Source organism: Notolabrus celidotus, chromosome 7 (genome assembly GCF_009762535.1).
Source record: "Notolabrus celidotus isolate fNotCel1 chromosome 7, fNotCel1.pri, whole genome shotgun sequence".
Classification (NCBI taxonomy): Eukaryota; Metazoa; Chordata; class Actinopteri; order Labriformes; family Labridae; genus Notolabrus; species Notolabrus celidotus.
In genome coordinates, this window is record NC_048278.1 from 33,226,254 (window position 1) to 33,253,216 (window position 26,963).

At 40.1% G+C, this 26,963-nt stretch overlaps 1 protein-coding gene across 1 annotated transcript in view; it reads right to left on the bottom strand.

The window, feature by feature from the left end:
* The window catches only part of cacna1ia (calcium voltage-gated channel subunit alpha1 Ia), a 427,222-nt gene that overhangs the window by 241,333 nt on the left and 158,926 nt on the right, over window positions 1-26,963 (bottom strand). Inside the window, exon 4 of the mRNA XM_034687815.1 lies at window positions 12,135-12,246. Within this exon, the coding sequence (XP_034543706.1) occupies window positions 12,135-12,246 (112 nt within the window). The remainder of the gene's footprint in view (window positions 1-12,134; window positions 12,247-26,963) is intronic.

Consider the following 26,963-nt stretch of genomic DNA (forward strand, 5'->3'; position numbering starts at 1 on the left):
GTGTTTTAAAAGTAGCCTGATCAATGGTTCTAGTTCTGGTTCTGTTTGCTCGAGATTGGTTCTTGTTTCTGTTTACTTGAGTTTGGTTCTGGTTCTGTTTGTTTCAGTTGGTTCTGGTTCTGTTTGCTTGAGTTTGGTTCTGGTTCTGTTTGCTTGATTTTGGTTCGGTTCTGGTTCGGTTCTGGTTCGGTTCTGGTTCGGTTCTGGTTCTGTTCTGGTTCTGTTCTGGTTCTGGTTCGGTTTGGTTCGGTTCTGGTTCTGTTTGGTTCGGTACTGGTTCTGTTTGGTTCGGTTCGGTTCTGGTTCTGTTTGGTTCGGTTCTGGTTCTGTTTGGTTCGGTTCTGTTCTGGTTCTGTTTGGTTCAGTTCTGGTTCGGTTCTGGATCGGTTCTGTATCGGTTTTGGATCGGTTCTGGTTCGGTTCTGAGTCTGTTTGGTTCGGTTCTGGTTCTGTTCTGGTTCTGGCTCTGGTTCTGGTTCTGGTTCTGTTTGGTTCGGTTCTGGTTCTGGTTCCAGTTCTGTTTGGTTCGGTTCAGTTCTGGTTCTGTTTGGTTCGGTTCTGGTTCTGGTTCTGGTTCTGTTTGGTTTGGTTCTGGTTCTGTTTCGTTCGGTTCTGTTCTGGTTCTGGTTCTGTTTGGTTCTGTTTTGGATCGGTTCTGGTTCGGTTCTGCTTCGGTTCTGTTTGCTTATGTTTGGTTCTGGTTCTGGTTCTGTTTGCTTGATTTTGGTTAGGTTCTGTTTGTTTCAGTTGGTTCTGGTTCTGTTTGTTTGAGTTCGGTTCTGGTTCTGTTTGCTTGAGTTTGGTTCTGGTTCGGTTCTGGTTCTGGTTCTGTTTGCTTGAGTTTGGTTCTGGTTCTGTTTGCTTTAGATTGGTTCTGTTTGCTTAAGTTTAGTTCTGGTCCTAACCCTAACCCAATCCTAACCCTAATCATAACCCTAACCCTAATCCTAATCCTAACCCTAACCCTAACCCTAACCCTAATCCTAACCCTAACCCTAACCCTAACCCTAACCCTAACCCTAATCCTAACCCTAACCCGCTTTAGTTTGGTTCTGTTTGCTTAAGTTTAGTTCTGGTCCTAACCCTAACCCAATCCTAACCCTAATCATAACCCTAACCCTAATCCTAATCCTAACCCTAACCCTAACCCTAACCCTAATCCTAACCCTAACCCTAACCCTAACCCTAACCCTAATCCTAACCCTAACCCTAATCCTAACCCTAACCCTAATCAATCCTAACCCTAACCCTAACCCAATCCTAACCCTAATCCTAACCCTAACCCTAATCCTAACCCTAACCCAATCCTAACCCTAATCATAACCCTAATCCTAACCCTAACCCAATCCTAACCCTAATCCTAACCCTAACCCTAATCCTTACCCTAACCCTAATCATAACCCTAACCCTAATCCTAACCCTAATCCTAACCCTAACCCAATCCTAACCCTAACCCTAATCCTGATCATAACCCTAACCCTAATCCTAACCCTAATCATAACCCTAACCCTAACCCTAATCCTAACCCTAATCCTAACCCTAACCCAATCCTAACCCTAATCCTAACCCTAATCATAACCCTAACCCTAATCCTAACCCTAATCATAACCCTAACCCTAATCCTAACCCTAATCCTAACCCTAATCCTAACCCTAACCCAAACCCTAATCCTAACCCTAATCATAACCCTAACCCTAATCTTAACCCTAACCCTAATCATAACCTAACCCTAATTCTAACCTTTACCCTAACCCTAACCCATCCTAACCCTAATCCTAACCCTAATCCTAACCCTAATCCTAACCCTAATCCTAACCCAATCCTAACCCTAATCCTAACCCTAATGCTAACCCTAACCCAATCCTAACCCTAATCCTAACCCTAACTCTAATCATAACCCTAATCCTATCCCTAATCATAACCCTAACTCTAATCATAACCCTAATCCTAACCCTAATCATAACCCTAATCATAACCCTAATCCTAACCCTAACCCAATCCTAACCCTAATCATTACCCTAACCCAACCCTAACCCTAATCCAATCCTAACCCAATCCTAATCCTAACCCCAACCCTAACCCTAATCCTAACCCTGAACATAACCCTAACCCCTCACTCAAACCCTAACCCTAATCCTAACCCTAATCATAACCCCAACCCTAATCCTAACCCCTCACCCAAACCCTTACCCTAATCATAACCCAACACTTTTTCTCACAATTACTTTTGGTTTATCCACAGACACAGGTCAATATTGATGCATCTTTTGGAGGTTAAATACTGACCAATAGATCAATTGAAATATTGGTCAGGCTCTTGTTAGCACAGTATATTGATCTAAAATCACGGGAGAAATGCCCGTAACCATTACTTCCTTGAAGGTGTTGGTTATTAATTATTTGCACAAAAGACAAAAAAGTAGCTGCATGTATATATAGTCTGTTTCCTGCTTCTCTCTTCCTTTTATTTTAACAGTAGAGGTTTAACTACATGATTTAACAAGCCACAAATTGAGCAGTTGTAACGAAAGCAGTGTGGTGTCAAAATACATATTTTCAGAAAACCAGCTGTATCTTGTTCCTCACATAAAAGGGTATTTATGGATCTTGAATCCTGGCCTGTGCTCGCTTTGAAAACCATTCAAACTACATTAAATAGTTTCCAGTAATGCCTTTATGTCTCTGTAAGGGTTGCGTTCAATGGTACACTAGTTCGGTGGTGTTCTGGTACAACAAGTGTGTAATCAGATGAGAGAATATTTCCATTCAATAAGACACTTAAGGACACAAGGGTTTCAGCCTTGAAACATTTGTGTCCAAGCTCAAGCGCTCGTTTATTCTCCCACTGTGCGATGAAGTTTAGTATTTGCATGCACTTTCTATTTGTGAGGGCTCGTTATTGATTCTTTTATATTCTCTTTTCAGTAAGATAAAAAAAAAAAAAAACCTCTTCTCTCTCTCCCTGCATAGCTCTGTGTGATCTCTGTGAAGATTCTCCGCCATTCAGGTCATGGTATAGCTGCGAGGAAATCAAATGCAAATTAATTTTCTGTTTTGTCTTGAAACTGTTTCATCACACATTCAAGCGGCAGTAGATCTGGGAAGAGCTTCCACATTGAAGCTTGAAGCATCTTCAGGCAAAACATTTTTTTTTTTTCTGTTGCATTTGAGTCTCACTCGACAAACTCAGATGCAAAAAGTGTGGAAAATCTTCAGAGTTTGGATGTTAGTTTCAATATCAATGCCTCTGTACAACTTTGCGCCGATGACACCATTATATATTGTTGTGTAAGCTGTGATGGTGTCTGCTTTTTATGCTTTTCAGTCCCACTTGTTCCTCCTCAGAGAAGTCTTAAACAGGTGAAATCAAAGCCTACAAAGAGATGGGGCCTGCTGTTCTGTTCTGTCCTTTCCTGCATTGGGTCCAAAAGAACAATCCTTTCCTCTTTCAGGCGAATCTACATATGACACCCGAGCAATTACAACTTTCCTTTTAATCTTTTTATTTTCCAAGATCCACATCAGATGGGATCACACTGAGTCGACACTAAAACTGTATAGCTGCATCGTTGGAACACCACCAACCTGCATGGCTCAGCTATCACCTCTCTCTCTTACTATCCTCTATCCCTCTGTCAAGACCTAACTCAGTTGAGGCATGATGGCTGTCTAACATGAATCTGGTTCTGCCTGAGGTTTCTGCCTGTTAAAGGAAGTTTTTCCTCGCCACTGTAACTAGCTAAATACTGCGATGTGCAATGCTCATGATGGATTAAGGTGGGGTCAGACTGAGTCTTACCCTGTCTTGTTGTTGGGTCTCTGTTCATAATTGGACATAAAGTGGTCTAGACCTCCTATGTTTGTAAAAGCATCCTGAGATAAAGTTTGTTGTGATTTGGAGCTATACAAATAAATAAAGATTGATTGATTGATTAGTTGAGCTAATAAATAAAAGGTGTTGTAGTCACTTGTCTATCAAGGGGACATGGGTGTTAATGTGCACTGTCCTCCCACTGAAAACCAGTGAGCATTCATTATTAACCATTGAAATTCTTACTGAAAGGTAATCAAAATAACTGTTTTTGGACAGAATGAAAAGACTGCATATAAGCAATTATTGATGCAATTTTTTGGCTCCAGCACCATTAAAACAACAATATTTGGGGCGCCGTTTGCCAAGCTGTCTTAGCGCATACCCCATACACAGAGGCAATAGTCCTCGTCGCAGAGGTTGCTGGTTGGACTCCTGTAAAGGTAATTTCGGTCATCTGTGTTCAACTACTTGAGCTGCCCCATCTCCTGCTTTCGCACCAAGATACCAAGTCCTTTTGTGTTTTAAATTGTAATGTCTAGACCTCCCGCCTGGCATTTCCTCAGGTATAAATGTTTAGATCTCCCCATGCTTGGGGTCTTTCTTTATTCTGACTGCTCGTGTGTTGATTGACCTTCTCTTTGCAAAGAAAATAAAACCTTGTCGGCCGGCAGAAGTCTCTATTTCATTATTATATTATTATTATTTCATCAAAGACTAAGACTTTTTTATTTGCTACTGCCTTCCTATCTTAGCTTATCTTAACTCACTTTAGCCTAATTTTATTTTTTCCTTTTCTTTTCTGTTTTATTATATTTATCATTTTATTTGTGTTCTTTTATGCCTGTCTGAATGTCTCCAATGCTTTTAGTGTTTTAATGTAAAGCACATTGAGTTGCTGTTGTGTATGAAATGTGCTATACATATAAAGTTGCCTTGCCTTGCCTATTCACCAGTAACAGGGAAAACTTCCACAACACTCCCGGCCACAACTATTTCCTGCATGTCGTCCCCCACTCTCTCCTCCCCACGTTTCCTGTCTCTCTTCAGCTGTCCTATCTAATGAAGGCGAAAAAGTAAAAAAAAAAAAAAAAAACTAAATTTGAGAAGAGTGAGGTGAAGTTGAAGACCATGGTAGTTTAAAGAGGATGATGGATGGTGGTATTAAGGTTTATTAGGACTATTTCATCTCAGATGTACATTGTTTGGACAACAGTGTCCGCTCAATGCAATCGTATACATTTATAATATAAATACAAATGGACCTTGATTGGTTTTTTTCCTTTGAAGGCAGAAATTACATTCTGTCTTTGGGCATGGATACAGTTTGTTTCAGCACATTCTTCCCTCATTTGGACTACGGGGACATTAAATGAGTGTTGCCGTACGAGCTCCAATATAGGATGTCTTTTAAAATGAATGTCTTCGGATATTACACTCTGAACAACTGTCAAAAAGAAAAGGAATATGGTGTCATGATGTTCCAACTGTTTTCATTAAAAAGGCATCATAACTCTGCCTCAGTTGTTGGTCAACTTGCTGTACTTTTCAGCAACTTTGTTCATCGTCTCTCTCTATCTTTCAGCCCCTGGTGCTGTAGCGGTGAGTTATGGCTAGCCTCAGTCATGACTGGGTTTACAAATAAGTGGAGCCATTTGTTGAGATGAATATTTGCAAAAATCAAACCTGGATTATAAGATGATTCCACTTTCTTCAGATCTAATACGTGAAAAAAAAAGCCGGGTCAAGTGTCTATCATTGAACTCTGAGATTTATAACCAGTTGTCAACACCGTCCACAGCAAAGTGTTGTGTTTTCCTTGGTCTAATGCTTCTCATTAACCATGCAGAACTTTTTACTGGTGTAACTTCATTTATAAATCCATCCCCAGACTGCAGCCTACCTATCTATCCACTAACATGTCACATACGCAGTGCTGCCAAGGCCTTTATTCTGTCCTTGCCCTTCACATAATCATTCTCTTATGTTAGCCATTCAGCCATGACCAGCCTATAACACGAGCTGAAGCTTAGAAGCTTGATTCCTCTAGTAGATTTGTATGCAGTTGTACAAAAGCTGAATGGAAAATCAGTTCAGGTTTGATATACATAGAATTTTAAAATCCAACCACTTGCCACTTTTGCACTCCCAGTTTTCACTGTTTAAAATCTTCTTTGTAAGTGAATCCATTATCCTGCCTGTCTAACACTGTGTAACCCTGAGTCTCAATGAGGTTACCTGACGTAGTGAAGGTTAAAAATAAAAGAAACCCTTTTTTTTTTACCATTCCATCCATCTTGAAGCAAAGACTAGCTGACTTAACAACCAGCTAAGCTTCCAAAGGATCTGTGGGTCCACATCTGTTGGAGCTTATAGATCGTGCTGGTGAGGCACCATTGAAATCAGGGTATTGAACAACGGATTTTCTAAGAGGACTGTATTGACTGTGGCACTGTAGCCCTCCAAATCCATGCTGATATTGAATGGGGTCTATAGATACTTGGAGGAGAAATTCTATTAGGTCCAACTCACCAGCCACCTCCCTCTGAGAGCCGAATCAATCTGCTGTGTGTGTTGGCTGTTACATGATGCTGAGTGTGCTGCCTTGTGTGTGTGTGTGTGTGTGTGTGTGTGTGTGTATGTGTGTGTGTGTTCGTGTGAGAATGTGAAGAAAAAAAAAAAAACAAGACGGCAAGGTGATTCAACAAGCGCTTCACACTGACAGACTGGAGACATACGTGCACACACTCGTGCACAGATGCTACACCCACTCAGTCCACCTTTGGCATGAGCGGGGAAGGATTCTGTGGCTTTTTGCGAGTTGACGGGGGAACGCTGCTGAAGTGCTGTATGTGAGAAAGTCATGCTCGCAGCTCCATAAAGACCTCATGCTAGCAGTGAGTCACTGAGAGTTACAGGCCCCAGCATGGAGGGAGCCAGAAGGGAGGGCGAGACGGGGAAAGATTGACAGGAACAGGGTGGGTATGTGTGCGTGTAAAAACAGTGTTTTTCTTCTACATCAACATGAATATGCAGCAATAAATCAATGCATGTGTGCACTTTCTGGCTGTAGAAACACTCTTCTTCTAGGAATGCTCAGGCTTCCTATGTGTGTATTGAACTGTGTTGTTGCCTGCACCGTCTTTGCAGGATTGTGTGAACTTTGTCTTCTTTAGACAGGCTGTTGATAACGTATGCATGATTGACTTTAAGTGTGCATTTGCTCAGATTTGTTAGCACATGTCTTTAAGTGCACAACACTTATGTAAGTATGTAGAGCCCCCTGATCAAATATACATGTTCCTGTGTTACTTGGTAAACCATATATAGAGCACACATGAAAGCAATAGTGGAGAAGAGAGGGAAAACAAGACCGCACTGTCACGCTACAGTCCTGTGAAGCTGGATTGTAGTAAAGGTTCAAATTCATGAAGATTCACTTCTAGCCCTGTAAAGTCTGAAGCATCAAATAATTGCTAGAAAATTATAATTATTTTAAAATTGAGTGTTTATTGGACCTTCTGACAAATTCAAACAAAAAAATAAATAGCAACTTTCATGTATGAGTTTTAATTTGCATCATATTTGATACATCAGGCATTTTGGTGCAAATTTTTGGCTTAAAGTTTCTTCTTTTTTTTCTTCTGACAAATAAAAATTAAATCCTATGATCTGTCAATCATAGTTGTATGAAATGTCGTACATTATGCATTCCATAATGCAACATACAGTCTTTTTATGATTTAAGAACATGTTTTAAATGACATAATGAGGTATATTTAGAGTAGAAATATAGATATTTATACCATATATTGTATTTTTATATATGTAACCTGCTGTATAATGATGATTGATGACTAGTTGAATGTTTCCCTTGTAAATAATTGTCTTTTGTTCATTGATTTCCACAAAAAATAGAACATTTCAGAGAAGAAATATACAATAAATTAGTTCCTTTTTTGTTGTGTAGCAGGAAAAATAATAATTTCTAGGTTTGAAATTACTTTGGGAAAAATTTGAAGAAAACTCAAAGTTTAAGAGGCTAAAAACTTAGTTTTTTTATGTTTTAGTTTGTTTAAAAAAGAAGAAACTGTGCAAAAAAATTGCACCAAAATGCCTGATGTATCCAATATGATACAAATTAAATAGCAATTTTCATATATGAATTTTAATTTGCATCATATTTGATGCATCAGGCATTTTGGTGCAAATTTACTGCACACATTTTCTTCTTTTTAAACAAACTAAAACATTTAAAAACATTATTTTTAGCCTATTAAACTTTGAGTTTCCTTCAAATTTTTCCCAAAGTAATTTCAAACCTAGAAATTCTTTTTTTTCCATATTGCACGACAACGTCATACATATTTTGGAGCAAAAAAAAATAAATTTATTGTATATTTCTTCTCTGAATTGTTAAATTTTTAGTGGAAATCAATGAGCAAAAGACAATTATTTACTAGGGAGCCATTTAAACATTCAACTAGTCATCAATCATCATGATACAGCAGGTTGCATATATAAAAATACAATATATGTTACAAATATCTCAATTTTTACTCTAAATATACCTCATTATGTCATGTAAACATGTTCTTAAATAATAAAAATGACTGTATGTTGCTTTATGGAATGTATAATGAAAATTTAATAAAATTATGATTGACAGATCTCCTGCTGTATCAATTTTGATAAACACATTTTCAACATGATTTGACTATAAATTAAGTTATGAAATATTCATTAGTTTTACATTGCATCAATCCAGTAACTATTCCTCTTGAAGTTTCAGTAACAATTTGAAAGTTCTAAAACTTTTTCAAAATTGTTAAAAATATCCCTGAAAAACCTCGAGTGGGTCTCTGATCCACAGCTGACATCTTGGATGTCTCAAGTGACATCCTGCTGGTGCATGAATTACTCACACCTGGTGGATTATCTGTGCACTGCATGTATCTGATTGTACATATCAGTTTTTTTTTTTGTAAAACATCACGCTGATGATGTAGAGGTCTCAAAAACTGATGTATCAAATATGATACGCTTGGCGTTATAGGGCTAGAGCTTGTTTGGAAACCTTCAAAGTTTCATCCAAACTGTGGTTTGTATCATTACAACAATGATGGTGCCAGCTGTGGTTAACTGGTCAGTGTCCCTCTTCATCATAGATCATATTAATACCCTAAAATAACACCTTGAGACGGAAGAGATTGCACAGAGCAGATTCGAGTCTATGAAGAGGTGATCCAGCTGTGGGGCTGTCATCAGTAATTGAGATAACACCACTGAGGGCAGGAAATCTCATTTCCCAGAACGTTTGATTTCTCTGTTCCTGCTTTTTTCGGCACCTGTTACTTGAGCCTTAAATAAAAGGGAAGAAGGCACAAGGAGGAACAAAAGAAGAGGGAAAAGGGTGGACATTTACATCCTAAGAAAATGAATAGAAAGCTAACAACAAAAGCTTCTCTTCAACTGTATGGTACATGGACAATGGCCATTTTGACATCCAACCAAAACCCATCTCCAAAAAAGATTGGATGCTGTGTAATAGGTATGTTGTTTTGAGCTACTTAAAGGTGACATATCACGCTTTTTTCATCAATATATATTGGTCCAAGAGGTCCCCAAAACATGTCTTTAAAGTTTATGCTCAAAAAAACACTTTGAAATCAGATTTTGACATGCCTGAAAAATCCTCTTCTTCAGTCCTCCTCAGAACAGTCTGTTTTCTCTCTGACCACGCCCCCTCAGGAAGTGGATGTGCCTCGGCTGTCCAGCACGTTGATCTAATGTTTACATGTTGGCTGAATATACACGGCTGCTCACAGATAGCGTTACTTCAACCCTCTGAATCTGATCCAGAATCTGATCCTGATGGAGAGACGCCTGTAGCAGGACCTTTCTGAAGGATTGGTCACAGATTTAGTGTTTCTTGTTGTTTTATTTATCAGTATGTCGACGTGTGTCTTGGTACACAGCTACAGCTATGAACATGTAGCTATGTGGCTATGCTAACTAGCGCTAGCACTTATCCATGATAAATAAAAATCATCCACTAGATCTTCAAATCTGCAGACGTGGGGAGTAAAACCGACCTCTGCCAGAAAGGCAGCAGGATCTTTCTGAAGGATTGGTCACAGATTCTGTGTTTCTTGTTGTTTTATTTGTCAGTATGTCGAGGTGTGTCTTGGTGCACAGCTTCAGCTACAGCTATGAACATGTAGCTATGTGGCTATGCTAATTAGCGCTAGCACTTATCCATGACAAATAAAAATCCTCCACTAGATCTTCAAATCTGCAGACGTGGGGAGTAAAACCGACCTCTGCCAGAAAGGCAGCGGGACCTTTTCTGAAGGATTGGTCACAGATTCTGTGTTTCTTGTTGTTTTATTTGTCAGTATGTTGACGTGTGTCTTGCTACACAGCTACAGCTACGACTTGTAGCTATGTAGCTATGCTAACTAGCGCTAGCACTTATCCATGATAAATACAAATCATCCACTAGATCTTCAAATCTGCAGACGTGGGGAGTAAAACCGACCTTTGTGTTTATTAAGACAGCCTACAACTAGCATGCCTCCCTCCTAAGCTCCTTGTTAGCACACATTTGTGCAGGTAATGAAAAACGGAGGGGGGATTCAGTATTATTTTATACAGTCTATGGGCTGAACAAGTTCCGAGCTCTGACTCCGTGACAGACCGGATATTGTTGTTACGTAACAAAAACAAGGAAGTCTGAAACGGCTCGTTTCACACACATTTACAGAAAGGTGGAGAAATCAGAACAGGAGCAGAATGGATTTTTTTCATTCTCGGGGGGTTTGTAGACAGGGACACATATTTCAGGTAGAGAACCATTAAAAAGTCCATTTTGCATGATATGTCACCTTTAAATTGTTTGTGTTTTATTTGTTAACTGAAAGCAGCTGAAAGTTTATACATTTTGCAAATAAACCTTTTTTGGGGGTTGAATCATTTTGATTGCAACTGTAGATATTACGTACTGTAGATGATGAAATCCCAAATTTTCTTTCAACCTCTTTCTATCTTTACTTGAAGAGACTCAGCCTCTCTGGGATGCACTTTTAATACCCGCCATGTTACTAACCTGTTTAAAATAACTTGATTAGTTGGCAGATGTTCCACAAGTTGTTGTTTTTTTAACCTTATACAACTTCATTTTTTTTTTTCAGTGTTTTGTTATGTGTCCATACTTTTTTTTGAAAGTAAGGACATTGAGATATGCTGTATGGGTGACACAGTTGTTTTAAAATAATTAAAATAATATGTAATGAATATATATGTAATGTATCTGTATCAATTTGATGTGCTTTGGCAACAACATGTATTTGTTCATGCCAATAAAGCAAACTGAATTGAAAATTGAAATTGGTGCCGCCATCAAACTTAAAATGAGCTAACATTTCCCATAAGACAATATCGGTTTTCAATGTATTTGCACAATATTCAATCACAGATGGGGTTTGAATGATTTGCAAATCATCAAAAGTAGTTTTTATCAAAATTTGACATTGTGTCTAAACTTTATTGGACTTTTAAGTGTAACAGCTGAATAAATAGTGCTGGATCAACAGACATGAATTAATAATATCAGTGAAGTAAATCCCAAAACTAATGTTTAAGAAGCTTTCTTTAGAAAAATGTACCAATTTGGCTTCTTTGACATTCTTCGGCACATTGTTTGAATATTCAGTAGTTCCAAAAGCAACAGTATAATCACAAAACCATGTATCTACACTACCAGTCAAAAGTTTGGACACACCTTCTCATGCAATGGTTGTAATTTATTTTAATTATTTTCAACATTGTAGATTAATACTGAAGACATCAAAACTATGAAATAATCTGGTTTTGCCATAATCTGGATTACAACAGTAGTCAAATAGGGCTATCCATTGTGTACTAACCCTACCTCTGAACAACACAACTGATGGTCTCAAACACATTAAGAAGGCAAGTCATTCTACAAATGAACTCTTGACAAGGCTCATGTTAATTAGAAACCATTCCAGGAGACCACTTCATGAAGCAGACTGAGAGAATACCAAGAGTGTGCACAAAGCTGTCATGAAGGAAAAAGGGGGCTACTTTACAGAATCTAAAATATAAAACTTTAGGGTTTTTTTTAACACTTTTTTGATAATTAAATAATTCCATATATGTTCTTTCATAGTTTTGATGTCTTCAGTATTAATCTACAGTGTTTCAAATAATTATAATAAATACAAACCCTTGAATGAGAAGGTGTGTCCAAACTTTTGACTGGTAGTGCATGTGCATGCACGAGTGTGTTTGTGTGTACCTGCAGTATTTGGCATCGGTCCGAGGAGCAGTCAATGTTCTCACAGGGCTGGTACATTCCCAGGGTCACGCAGTTCAACAGGATCACCATCATGCTCACACGCTCGAACCATGTGGAAACAAGGACTGTTAAGGAGAACAGCTGAGGGAGTGACACAGAACATTACACACAGACAGAAAATAAGAACAGCGACTGCTCATTCAGGGAGCTCATGGTTGTGGCCTCCAAGCCACTGCTCTGGAAGGTTGGAGATCTCCTCCTCCATGTGGATGGCTGTTCCATCTCCCCATCTCCTGAAGTCCGCAACCTGGGTGTCATTCTTGACTCAACCCTCTCTTTCTGGTCACACATCAAATCTGTGACCAAGTCTGCCTTCTATCACCTCAAGAACAACTCCCAGCTGCGTCCATCTCTCTCCGATTCAGTTGCCCAGACCCTCATCCACGCTTTCATTACCTCCCAGCTGGATTACTGCAATGGAGTCCTGTTCGGGGTACCCAGCAATGCCCTGGACAGACTCCAATATGTGCAGAACTCAGCTGCTAGGGTTCTCACGCACACCAAGCCCTGGCAGCACATCACCCCCACTCTCATTCACCTCCACTGGTTCCCTGTAAGCTCCTCCTCCTCACCTACAAATCCCTGCATGCCCTTGCCCCCCCAAAACCTGGCTGACCTCCTCCACCAACACACTCCTTCCCGGAACCTAAGGTCTTCGGATCTGGGTCTCCTCTTCATCCCCCGGACTAAGCTGCGGACCTTCGGGGACAGAGCAGTCAGTGTGGCAGCCCCTACTCTGTGGAACTCTCTCCCTCCCAACATCTGCAGCGCCCCAACCCTGGACGGTTTTAAGAAAGCAATCAAAATGCACCTTTTGCTCAAGGCCTTTCCCCATTAGATATCCCCACCTACCCCCCAGACCCCCCTACCTGACCCTGTGAAGCCACCTTGGGTTTCTTGAAAGGCGTTATACAAATATCAGTTATATCTATTTTCTTAGATCACTGGAAAAGTTGCTGTTGAAGTGTAGATCTAAGGAGCAGATATAAGACAGGGTTTAGTGTCTGCAGCAGCAATGACTGTGAGTTTACAATGTGTACATATCAAACAAGCAGTTACACATTTTACTCTAATACTCTCCAGACACTTGATCCCTAAAGCAATCCAAATATAAACCTGAGCAACACCTGACGGATTCTTTGTGCATTATACAAAATGTAATTTCACCATCATCTGCTAAAACCTCATTTGGTTGTTTCCACGATCACTCTGACAACTGCGAAGCAGAGAGGAGCTGCAGAACCAGTGCCAGACAATAACTTGTGTCATTGCCAAATGTTTGTAGAGTGCCGCGGCTTGAACAACGCTTGTTTTGAGGGAAGGTTAACAGAGCGAGCAGAACATGCAGAACTGAGCTGCATGCCAGAGAGGAAGGAACAGAATCAAAGCAGCAGAGTGTGACGGAGAGATTCCGTATGCATTTTCTAGTGTGTTGAGGGAGCGGGCGCACTGCTTGGCTAACAAGCGTGTGAAGGAGGATGTGCTGTAATAGCCCAGGAGGTCCAATTCCTCCCCGAGGCTGTACACCACAGGATGCTGAAATGTTCCCCAGTGGACTAGAACAGGAGCAGCTTCAGCTAAAAAAGAAATGTAGCCTGTCCTTTTCTTTGGAAGCAGACTACAGCGCAGGTTCGAGCAGACAGAAATCCCATAAAGGCTTAAATTCTCAGCTTGTTTCTTCTGGCCCGGGCTGAACCCTCCTAGAAAGACGTGCTCGACTGGAGATATCACAGCACACGGATAAAGATAGGCTGTGAGTGGGCAAAACACATGCATGCACGTAAACACGCAGACAGAGCATTTTGCACACGTACACATAAACACCCACTCATTAACACACTGAGTACACATATACCAAAAATTGCACGTGCAACATGTTCAAAAACATAAAACGCTCACACTCCTCCACCTACACATTCGGAGCACACATTCGGATGCACGCCTTTGATTCGGCGTAATGAGACTCACAATAAATCCAAGATTGAATCAGAGTGTGTCAGCTGGTGGGGATCATTTAAAGAGGGAAACATGCAGCTCTGCAGAGGCATGCCTAACACTGATAGCTGAGCTTGTGAGACCAGGTAAAGAGATTAGATTTGTCATCTGACAAATGTTCATCCAACCATAAAGACTTTACGTTTGGTTGGACCTTCTAAATACAACCTATTAGCTCTAGCTGCAGGGGTTCTGACACAGTTGGGGGTAAATGCACACAGCGACACATGCACACTAACACGCACACACATCTCTAACTTCAGTAATTAGGTGAGAAGCCTAACATCAGACTTCAGACTTCCACCAGATCAGATTCTGGTCTGTCTCTGATCAGCTGCTGTCTGGCTCTGTGCTCTCTTGTCCGTCGGCACCCACCAGTTGCATTTTCAGAATGCAGCACGGAGCATTACATTACATTTGGTTTCTTGATTAACTGAAACAGATATCAAAGCACAGAGGTAGCTCATGCGCTTAGCTGAATCTGGGATTGTTTCTTCTTCTGCAAAGTTCTCACCAAGTTTAGTTCAGGAGTAGTGAATCTCCCCCCTAAAAAGCCCCTGCTAGGGGGTAGTACTTTTCAAAGGTCCCAGGACTTTTAGGGGTCAGGGCCTGCAATGCTGAACGTGTCTGATTGGTAGATTAACCTCAGTGTTTTTATTCCGCCCGCCGTCCACAATAACATCACACACATCTGTGATTCACTTGATTTCTCTTTCTTTCATTAGTTTTTATTTGTTCTATCTTTTTTGTATGTGTGTGTACTTTTCAAAAGAAGAAGCTGTGATTCTCTTGATTTAGCAGCTTGTAACAGTAGTCTTCTCTCAGCCCACCATGAATGCATCTCTCCAGGTGTTATGGTTTTAAGAGTGACCCTGTAAACTGGAGACCTACAGCTGAATGTGTCAGTGTTTGTGGAGTTCACACAGCTGTTGAAACACAGAGGGAGTTCCTGGGAATGCAAACTAGTTTAGTTTTTATTACAAAATATCTAAAGACGTTCATGAGGGATGCATCCAGCTGAGAGTCTACAGTTAACAGGGTCGCTGTTTAAACCAAAACACCGGCCTATCTCTGCCACGGCTTTTTGAGTTAGAACGTCTTTGCTACTCGCGCTTATCTCCTCTCACGTGTTGATTCAGTGAATCCATCTGTGATGAAATATAGCACCATCTAAAACAGCGCCAGCTGAGTCTCTTCATGCTAACAGGCTAACTGTTGTGTTGCTCATAATGATACCTGCCTGTCCATCTGCTTCTATGGTGTCATCTGTGATGAATGGCATTCGTCTTTGTTTTACTGGTGGTGTAGTGCATTTACTCTTTTGATTTTCTCCATTCATAACTGGCCTGATTTGCACAATCTACCCGGGACTTCAGCCCGCGGTCGAAACGCAAACAACAATGGGGGAACAGGAACCTTTTAGTTCCGGGTAAATAAGTTCTGGGGGCTAAAAGACCCCGGAACTCTTGGTGGAAATGCACCTTTATACTCTTTTTTAACTGTGCACCTCTTGTCTGCCCTTGTTATAATTAATTGTAGTTACAAATGTAATATTTAAATATTTCACTCCCAATCTATTGGTTGTATTCCAGTATCTTTTTTGTGTTGCTGCTCTGTAAAGCACTCTGAATTGGCTACAGCTGCTTTGCCTTGCCTTGCCTTGTGTTGCTCACCCAACAGCATCCGTTTGAAGGCCTCTTTCTTCCTTTACAACTCATGTTTTATGTGATCAAGCCTGCTACAGACCAACCACAAACCACCTTCTCCAGTACTTCAAGGAGAGGTCCAAATTGTCTCACACTTCATAGATGTATAAGAGTTATAGTTCATTACATGTGGGTATGAACAGTGACTGAGAACAAACCGAGAAATGAATTACAGGTCCACTTACAAATGATACAAATATTCCAATAATGTCATCATTCCACAGGCAGGAGCATACTGCAGGCTAACTAGCTCACGCATTGCACTTGTGCAGCTTCAGCTCTTCCCCAGTAGCTGGCCCTTCCTAATGAGGACAGAGATATCATCCCCAGGTGTCATTGAGCTGGTGCTGAGACCCTGCAGGCAGCGCCTGTGAAACACACGAGCTAGAAAGCGCAGCCTTTCCAGGCTGATACACACTTTAATGTGAAAAGAATGGCTGCATGGCTCAAACTGCAGGTCAGCAGCTTTTTTATTTCCTCCAGTGTAAGTAATGATGACAGCCCACGGCTAATGCTAGGAGGATTATCTCAGGGTTATTCCCACTACCAAATGCATTCTTTATAAAACAGCCTCTTTGAGTCGCCCAGCTTTCCTGTTTAGCTTATACATGAGCTGCCTTTAACAATGTGCAAGAGTCTGTCTGTCTCAACTTCTGAAAAATGAGTCAATTAGTGGAGGTGCCTTCCAGGAAGCTCCATCATTTTTTTTTACCTCCCTCAAAGAGACACATCCACACATACAGCACATCAACACTGCAGACGGACGACGGATGAGGTGGAATTCAAAGCGCAAAGCTCAATTACAGACAGCATGTTCGGAGGAGATTAACTCAGAAATGGTTTCACCTCCAGAAATTTGTAACCCTGTTTTATTCTGCTGGTTGCTGTTTTTTTTCCAGCTCCTCTGCTTCTCATTCATCCATAAGCCGTCACTTATTACTGGAAGCTTCAGGGAGCACCTACAGTATTTTAATGCTGGCCACTGAGCAGCTCCATTAAAGTATTTAGAAGGACAACTTGACTGATAGCACTTTCTAATAGCTTTCTGATGAACCGGAGCAGTTCTTTGTCAAGTGTTGTGCGTTTTATCTTATTGTAATAGTTTATTTTTCATCAGTGGCAAAGTGAAAAGCTTCTAAAAAGCATTAAAGCAATGTTAGGGCACATAAACCTGCCATTAAAATCTACATTTATGCAAACCTATGAGTGAGGGCAGCAATTTGGGTTTCACCTCAGTGACATATGATATAGTTACTCACACTATACGTCATTTAATATACACATTCAGTCCCCAGCTCCATTTAAACGGCCTTCAGGACCACAGATCTTTGAATTGCTGATGATATCCCTCGGTTTAACCAGCCTTAGAAGTAGTAACAGGGTCAAATCAAGCTCAGCGTTAGAGCAGACAGACAGCAGGACCAGACAGTTCTGTGTTTCACCTTCTCTGTTGTTTACACATCATGCCTCTTTGGCTCCTGTTGTGCCCGCACACTGTGTAAAACACACACCGGGACAGCGGTATGATGGCTTTGTTTAGCTCAGGGTATAAAAACAGAGCAAGATAAAGTGTGTAGGATCCATAAAGGCTACATACTGAGGCCAAATGCCTGACTTGAAGACACTTTAGCTCCTTTTACACATCATGTTAAAGGCGAGGACAAAGAACCACTATTCTTGTCAGCTGTTCTGTATGAAATATATAGAGATGTAAAGGTGGGGTGAGTTGTTCAGTGTCAATTTGGGAGTTTGAGATACAGGATAGGTGTGGGACATTATCTAGAAACTTTCAGCAGGTTACTCCAAACAGAACAAAATAATTTCAAGGCTTACTTCTGTGAAAATGTCAGGACTGGGAAGACAATGAGAACACTCTCTCGTCCATACAGCAAGAGTGTAAGATCAACCAACATCTAACAGGGACAGTGAATAAACAACATCATTGTATAACCCAATGTCCCTTCTTTACAGCCACAGAAGAAGAGACCACTGAAAAAATATAATTTTTAAAGGTTGTGTTTGAATACAATTAACATTTTTGTTTCATTGTATGGAACATTTCTCCTTCCTTCCAAGTAAAATATTCTCAATTACGGCATTTCTTTTGCAGAAAATGCCAACTAGTGAAGACAACAAAAAGATGCAGTAGTTTTCAGACCCCAAAACTTTTGGGAAGAGTTCTGAAATAGGTATTTTGTAGAAGAACAAATAATGTTCTCTTTCTGTATCTCATTGGTAAGGTGACATTAAGCCACTCCCTGCACAATAAAAACTTAGGTATTATTAATAAGTCCAAGCAGCTCTGCTTTATTTTGAAGGCTTGTTAGGTCCATCCATGCATTATCTTGACCGCTTATCCCATTCGGGGTCACGGGGGGCCGGAGCCAATCCCAGCTGACTTCGGACGGAAGCCAGGGTACACCGTGGACAGGTCACCAACCTATCACAGGGCAACCATTTACACACACACTCACACCTACGGGCAATTTAGAGTGATCAATCAACCTGGTGAGCACGTTTAGGAAGGAGAAAGCCGGACTACCTAGAGAGAACCTGCGGGGAGAACATGCAAACTCCACGCAAAAAGGCACCGGCCAAACCGGGGACTCGAACCAAGAACCTTCTGAGGCAACAGCGCTACCCACTGCACCACTGTGCAGCCGGCTATCACCAAATAACTATCTCATTAAATAGAATGTGGTGTACCTGTGTTGAAATTCAGCAGTCCCTGTAAAAGAATTTCTTCCATACATGTAGAGATGCTGATTTAAGGAAAAACTTGGAGTGGTCTCTTAATTTTTTCCTGGAACTGTATGTGCAAGTTAAAAGTCAAACTCAATGCAGACGACACTGAATTCTACATCAGGGTTCCCAAACTTTTCAGTGTGCGACCCCCAAATTATAAGTGCCAAAGACTTGTGACCCCCACTGTCCCTCAAAGTGATTTAATGTGGCTTCATTTAGCCGGTCTGCAGAAAATTACTCTACCTATAGGAGCATGTGTCTGTGTTTCCTGTGCCGTTATTAATTAATCTGCTGCTACTGATGCTTTTGATAATTAACTGGCAAAAAGAAAGGCAGGAAATAAATTCTATTTTCTATTTTCAAGGTTTTATTTCAAGGTTACTACTATTTTTAGATAACTTATATAAAAAAAAAAACATTCTGGAAGACATCCTGACCCACACTTTGGGAACCCCTGTTCTACATCACAGGTTTTCTTTCAGTGCAGGGAGAAAAAAAAGACACCATCATGACCAGCTGAATGTCAGATATGGGTATTTTAACACTCACTTATTTAGACATCTATAAATTAAGCTCCAAAAGCCTCAGGGTGCTTAAATGTCTCACATCTCTTAAGAAGCCAATGAGTGACATCTATGATTCTGATATGCCGTGACTTTTTGGCATCCAATGGTCCACACCTGCAGACCACAGGTACCCCTTTCAAAACCCAGGAGCAGATCCAGTTACAACCATGCAGCTGGCAGGAATCAAATCCAAGATTTTAAAAGGCCAGATAGAATTCAGAGGCAGCGGAGACTGCTACCAAAAAGATGTGCATGTGCTCAAAGCGTCAGCGTGACCGAGCTGGAAAGAGCTGGGAGGCTGAAAGTGTGTGACGGCGGGGGCTAAATGAATTCTTAATACCTCGCTGCGTGGCGTCACTCTCTCCAACTCTTTCTCAGTGTCTCTCTAGGTTTTCTCTCTCTCGCCCTCACTTGCTCGTTTTTATTGTATCCAAAGAGACACGCGGGAGGCAAACGACCTCTGGTTTCCACAGCAACCAATCGACTATCAAATGAAGTAAATAGTCCCAAAGAGAAAGAAACAGAGAGATAAAGAGAGGAGAAGAGAGAAGTGTGTATGAGCATTTGTTTTGATTAGGGGCTTTGGTGTCTTAAATATAAGACCCCCATCATGTCATGGACCCTCCTCTTCTCTGACTGGACTATTTTGCCATCAGTGTTAATGCTACAGGAGCTTTGAGATGCTGCTCTTTGAAAACAAGTTAAAACAGAAGCCTCTGTGCTTCAGATATCTTTTGAATTCAAGTGGTAAACAAGTTAAAAAATGCCAGATATTTTATTCAACAGAACAGCTGGAAGTGAAGTTAGCAGTTCATCAACTTCCCTGCTCTCCCTTTGACATATTATCTGGTATTTCCCTTGAACACAGGCACCAAAACAAGACCCACCTGTTACTTCTCATGAAATCTAATGTTTCTACTTCTTTGACAACAATCAGAGGACAGAAATGTCAATCTTGTAACCCAATGGTTTATTCCTGAAGGTTATACAACATCTGGAAGGGACTTTTCAGAGCCAGCATTCAGGGATAGTGTACCAGCCAAGCAACTTCTGAATCAAAAATGAGTTGTTGTTGAAATACTTCAACTAAAAATAGATCATTAGCTGCACTTGCAAGCAGTCATCTGTTCAAAGACGTCAATGATGCTAGGTTTAATAGATGACTGCTGATTGTTTCTGGGATTGCATGTCATCCCTTTTGCACTCCACATGAAGACCCTCTTCTGCAGTCTCACTTGCACCTTCCCCTGAAATGTAACTGAGTGGGAAGCCAATGTGGATCATATCAACCATGTTTGAGCTCAACAATAGACCGTGACCCACTTATCAAAGGCATGGTGTACAGGATTGGGAATTGAGCGATATCTAGTGGTCAGATTTTAAGTTGAAACACTGCCTTGCTCACGCTTCCCGTCTGTGAAGCGACAGCGGCCTTCATAGAAAAAAAGCTTCTGTGACTCATGAGAAGTCTGATCCTCTATTTGCTAACTTTTTACTGTCAAAAACTTCTATTTGTACAAAAAAATCTTTAGCACAGTATAATTCTCTTACAAGACAGTTTTCAAATCAAAGGATTACAATTGTTGCAGCAGAACAGCAGTCTGTCTCTCTTTGGACCTTCATTACCTTCAAAGCAACCACAGCTACAACAATTAAATCAGTAACTCAGATGTCATATTGTTCGATTTTGCAAGTTTGTTCCATCACAGTTTAAATGAGCAGGATGAACTAAAGGCAGCTTAAAACGCCAGGCTACTTGTTTTGTCCTTTACTACAACTTTTGCCTAACACACAAGCATGAAAGTCTCACTTTCATGCTTCATCACTTTAAAAACATCAATTCTTATGTGGATTAATTTCCTTCACTTGTTTAATTTGATGATGAAGAAGTTAAAGGTTTGAAAATGGTTATGAAAAAGTTTAACTCTACCATACACTGGCATAAGTATGAGATTTCTTAACTAAAATGTATTTATTCATTTTTTATTGTTATTTTTTTTTATAAAAATAAATTTTTTTAAATTTTTTTTTAGTAGTAATATGTGTCGTACATTGTATGCATTTACATATATATATATAAATATTATAGTGACTTTATGTATCTAAATTATTTTTGACTCCCATTTGTGTTTATTCTGGTTATTTTATTGTATTTTATTATTTTTTAAATTATTTTTAAAATTATTTTTAATGTATATAAATTATTTTTTAAAGTGTCTTACATTTGTGTTTATTCTGATTCTTTTATTGTATTTTATTATTTTTTAAATTATTTTTAAATTATTTTTAATGTATTTAAATTATTTTTTAAAGTGTCTTTCATTTGTGTTTATTCTGATTCTTTTATTGTATTTTATTATTTTTTAAATTATTTTTAATGTATTTAAATTATTTTTTAAAGTGTCTTACATTTGTGTTTATTCTGATTCTTTTATTGTATTTTGTTATTTTTACAGTGTTTTTAATGTATTTAAATTATTTTTTAAAGTGTCTTATATTTTATGATTTTTATAAGGATTATTTTACAGTTTTTAATGTTCTGTATATTTTTTAAATTATTTTTCCCCACTGTACAGCTCTATGGTAAACTATTGTTCTTTAAAATATGCTGTATAAATACTGTAAATTGGATTGTATTTGTTTTTCCCTTTGTTCTGCAGAAATTAATATAATCACCTTTGCTCTGCTGACTGAGCAGTAAACTTTTCTCAGTAAGTCGTTCACTTTGTTTTAAAAGAACAAAGCTTTCCTGAAACTTCACCGTCGTCCGTTCTGCTGCTCTCGGCACAATCGACAAACAGCCATTTACTCTCACTTCATGGATTGCCTTTGTCATCCGTTTCTTGTCCTTTTGTCCATACTTTACTCATTTATCTCACCTCTAACCGTTCTACCAATTACATCAATCTTTCAGTCACTCTCATTCTCTCCATCCCTCCTCCTCTCCTCCTCCATCACTGCGCACTGCCCACAGAGGCTGTCTTCTCCTTTCCTGGAATTTTCCATCAGGGGTCCTTCGATCCCGTACAGCTGACTGCTTAAAAGGTGGATGGAGTGTGTGTTGGTGTGATGGTGAACGTATGTATGTGTGTGTGTGTGTATTAAAAATGTCATGGGATATCACACGGTAATGCTTCATGTCTCCTGTCAGCTCCTCTTCCCTGTGAGCTGTCAGGTCAGAACACACGCAGACACACTCAGGCGTGTGGATGGTAGAGGTTATGTGGATCATTGTCAGGATGAGGTTAACAACAGAAGCTATTATTCCTTCTATGAGTCTGTCATTTCTCATCAGCCTGCTACTTTCTCAACCTTAAAGCAGTTCTGACTTTGCACTCGTCGATACATTGGCACTAAAGTCGTGTCAAGGTGTGTTGTGGAGCTTCAAAACACTGACTCATACCACATTAACGCTGCTACAGTGCTGTAATTGCCTTTAATAAATGAGACTGTTATTCACAAGGCTGTCTGGATCCACCTGGTCTGGTTAGTGCTGACTGTGTGCTACAGGAACCTGCATCCTCTGACTGTGAGTGAAGTCTCACATCAACTATCACCGGTTGATCTATCAGATCACACACCTATACAATCAACAAACAAGATAGCAAGAGGCTAAATGGTTGTATGTGTGATACAAAAGCTTCGTCTTGTTTGTTTCCCTTCTTCTGTTGAGGTTCTGCTCACTGCCCAGCTTCCCACTACACATTTATAGTGTTCCACTTCCAGGTCAAAGCCTGCAGTGTAAACTTTGGAGCATGCACAGAACACCTAGTCCAGTTTGGGGCCTACTGCAGTATGAACATGCAAGAGAAGATCGATCCACAGCCACATTATCAATGTATGTAAGTCTAACGGCCAAATTCCAACAGATCCATGTCCGGTCCCTCTCAAATCCATCACTGCACCGGATCTGATAGGTTTCTATTCTAGTCAATGTTTTAACTTCCACTGGATCCACTCCGTTATATTCTGTCTCTGATATGCAAGACTTCTGCTTTTGCCGGATGCCGGAGCACGACGCATCAATCTCAACAGAGCAGGTGGAGCGGGACAGGAAGTCAGGCACCAGAACAAAATGAAAACATCCAGAATAAAGAACTAATAATATAAATATAAATAAAGTGTTATCACCAGATCGTATTTCACTTAACCACAACAACAAACCGTCATGATGAGTGGAGCCAGGCCTGGAGTCAACAGGTCAGAGGTTTTCAGAGGACCAGAAAGACAACATGGATGAGGAGAGGAGGAGGAGGATCCTTGATTCAGTAATTGCTGTGGGAAAACCTCGGTCACATGACTCCAGTTGTCCAGTGGTCCTCCTCTGTGCTACGTTCTGAAAACGCAGCCATTGGGTGTTAACAGAGCCAGACAAATCTGGTGTAAGTCCAATGTAACTTGGAGAAATTCGACAAGACGTTAGTGCGATTTCAGTTGGACAAACATTTCCATCCATCCATTTTTATCCACTTATGCAAGATCGGTTAGCAGGGGCAGTGGTCTAAGCAAGTGGCCCTTGACATCCCTCTCCTCAGCAATGTTTTCCAGCTCCTTCTGGGGCATCCCAAAACTTTCCCAGGCCAGATAGGATACAGAATCCCTCCAGCGAGCTCTGGGTCAACCCTGAGGACTCCTCCTAGGTGGATGCACTTGGAACAACTCCATAGAGAAGCATCCAGAAGGCATCCTTATCAAATACCTGAACCACCTCATCTGACTCCTTGTGAAGGAGCAACGGCTCTACTACTACTCTACTATTACAGTTGTGCTCATAAGTTTACATACCCTGGCAGAATTTGTGATTTTTGTGGCAATTTTTCAGAGAATATGAATGATAAGAGAAAACCTTTTTTTCAGTCATGGTTAGTGGTTGGGTGAAGCAAAATTTTTATCAAACAACTGTGTTTACTCTTTTTATATCATAATGACAACAGAAACTACCCAAGCAACCATAAATTCTGCCAGGGTATGTAAACTTATGAGCACAACTATACTTCCTCTCAATGTCCAAGACCCTATCTCTAAGGTAAGGCCTGGCTGACCTTCGGATGAAACAAGGTTTTGTCTGAAACATTCATGCATGTGTTTTAAAAGTCCAGTTTTCGTCAGACTACCAGATTTTTTTTTAGCTCCATATAAATACACTGACTCAGGGTTCCCACTCTTTTCCAGAGATCATTTTCCAGGACATTTTCAGTGATGATCAAGCTGGTTTGACAGTCTAAATTTAGTTCCTAATTTAGTTCCTAAATAGTCTAATATGTTCCTCTCAGTGGAAGTCTATATTGAAAGACGTGCAGTCTATGGCTATCCATGAAATCATCTCTTACATGCTTAAAAATGATGGCAAATTGATTATAGGATAATGCAACCACAGATGTACAGCACTTGACTTTATTAGTGCAACCAAGCAACAATGATGGACAACATCTCATCTCAGCTTTCTCTTTTCTCAAAAAATATAAAATGAGCTAAGTAAAAAACAAAAGAGCCAGCAAAGGAATCAGGAAGCTGCCTTACTGAAATAAATAAATAAATAAATAATAATAATAATAATGATCAGAGGATCAGTGCATAAACTGACTTAAATAGATCTGAATGACAAAAATGGCCACAAATGTTGAATGGGGATGTGTTTTTTTTTAACCTTGTTAGATCGCACACAGTCATGTTGGAATAATTTTCCAGGGCATTTGACTTTTTCTCCCATTTTCCAGGTGTTTTCCAGGTGTAAAACTGGTTAACTGTTTTCCAGGTTTTCCAGGATGTGTGGGAACCCTGCTGACTGATTTTTAAAGAACAAAGATTAAAGAACCATGTTTTTTTATTATTCCTATAATTTCTTATGCAGTGGTGGACAGTCACAAAGTAAATCTACTTGAGTACTGTACTTAAGTACATATTTTGAGTATCTGTACTTTACTTGAGTATTATTTTTTGGGGAACTTATTACTCTTACTCCACTACATTTCTATCAATGCTCTAGTTACTCACTACTTTTGCTTTGAAGTCAGCTCATGTATTTCCTTCTCTTTTCTCAAATCTGATCCCTAAGACAGTAACATGTGTTAGTGTAGTTGTGTTTGTCTCAGTGGTTTAGCCGTGTACTTTATCAAGCACTGTCCTTATGTAATAAACTCATTATGATGATCTCTTCAACACTTTGTGGCCATGTTACTGAAACTTATTTTAATGAGTTCCAGTTACCAGATCTTTTATAAGAAGCGAAACTGTGTCAAGTCCAAACTGCTGCTACATGACAAACACTATTACTCAACTTAATCTCCCTCTCTGTGTCTGTGTCTCTCCCTCTCTCTCTCATCCAGATGGTCTGTGCAGAGCCGCCATAGGTTTCTTTAAGATAAGCTCTACTCTGTTGCTGTGGAAACTAGCGCAACTAGCCCCCCCCTAAAAAAAGAAAAAGAAAGATAAAATATGCAGTTAGCTTCATATGTGCATGCAGTGTTTGCATTCATGTGTCCTTTTGTGTTGTGAACAACACATTCAGTCAAATCAGCAGATTATTGTCGGGTAGCTTGATTGTGGATCCATCCGCTGTGATTACTGATAAGCATCAGTTAGCTTAATAAGCCTCCACTAGAGTACAACTCCATTAATAACATGTTATAAATATTTTCATTTTGTAAGAAGCCAGAAAAGATTGATGCTTCCAGCCCAAAAACTGCATTCTCCCACATGGCTGCACACACAACAGAGGGATCCATGGTTTGGGTGAGATAATCAGCGCACCGTGAGCAGTCGATCAGCTACTGGAAATAGACTGAGGCAGATAAAGTGCAACAACAGGGGAGGACTGAAGGCATGAAAAGGATTGAGTTTTACTGCTTTAATACGAGCAGCCGGCTATGGTGTCTTTTAGCAGTGATGGGATGATAGGAGAAATGGAAGAAGGAGGGAGAAATGGAAGAAGGAGGGAGATACTGAGTGTGCAATTACAGATTCTGTCCTTGTAAAACAGGAAAATACACAAACATGCTCTCAGTCATCCTTTAGACCATCTGGTGGGATTTTCTGCTCAGTCTGTCTCTCTGGTTTTCTCTCTCTTTCTGTGATGTAGTGTGGTGGTAAAATGATGCTGATATTTAAGCGTGTAGGTTTCCTCTCCTGCCCACGACCACTGTTAAACACTATATTCGTCCCTCCAGGCCTGCCAGGCATGGCGTGAAACACCAGAGGAACACACTGACCACCAATTACGCAACGCAACTGCTGACAGAGCTAAAAATACTGAACCAGTGGGAGCAGAAAACATTAATAATGTTTGGTTTTTCAGATACAAGAGAATACAACAAAGTCTCTCTGAAGTTTACAACATGTGGGATCTGCAACCGACATGTTTCTTACTTCATCAATCTACACCGTTATTAATACATCTTCAGCTCATAGTTCAAAGCTTATTCTAAAATGTTTATGAGATGCTTTTATTCCAGAGTGCAGAAGACATGGCTTCTTAAAACAGAGAAAGTAATGAGAGGAAATGATGAATTTGAACGCTAATAAAAACATGATAAAGGAGAGAAAGAGAGAGAGGGAGAGGGTAGAAATGTAAGTAAGAGATCATACTGTCATGAGTAAAAAGAAGACGTATGTCATCAGCAGAGGTGACAAACACAGGGTCTGTAGTCAGAGCATGGTGTCTGCTTTTCAGTTTGCACTGGTTGATGTGTTACAAATATTCACCAAGCTTTGATGGCTGATGTAACACCTTGCACACCAGTACTGTTACTACTTTTGTA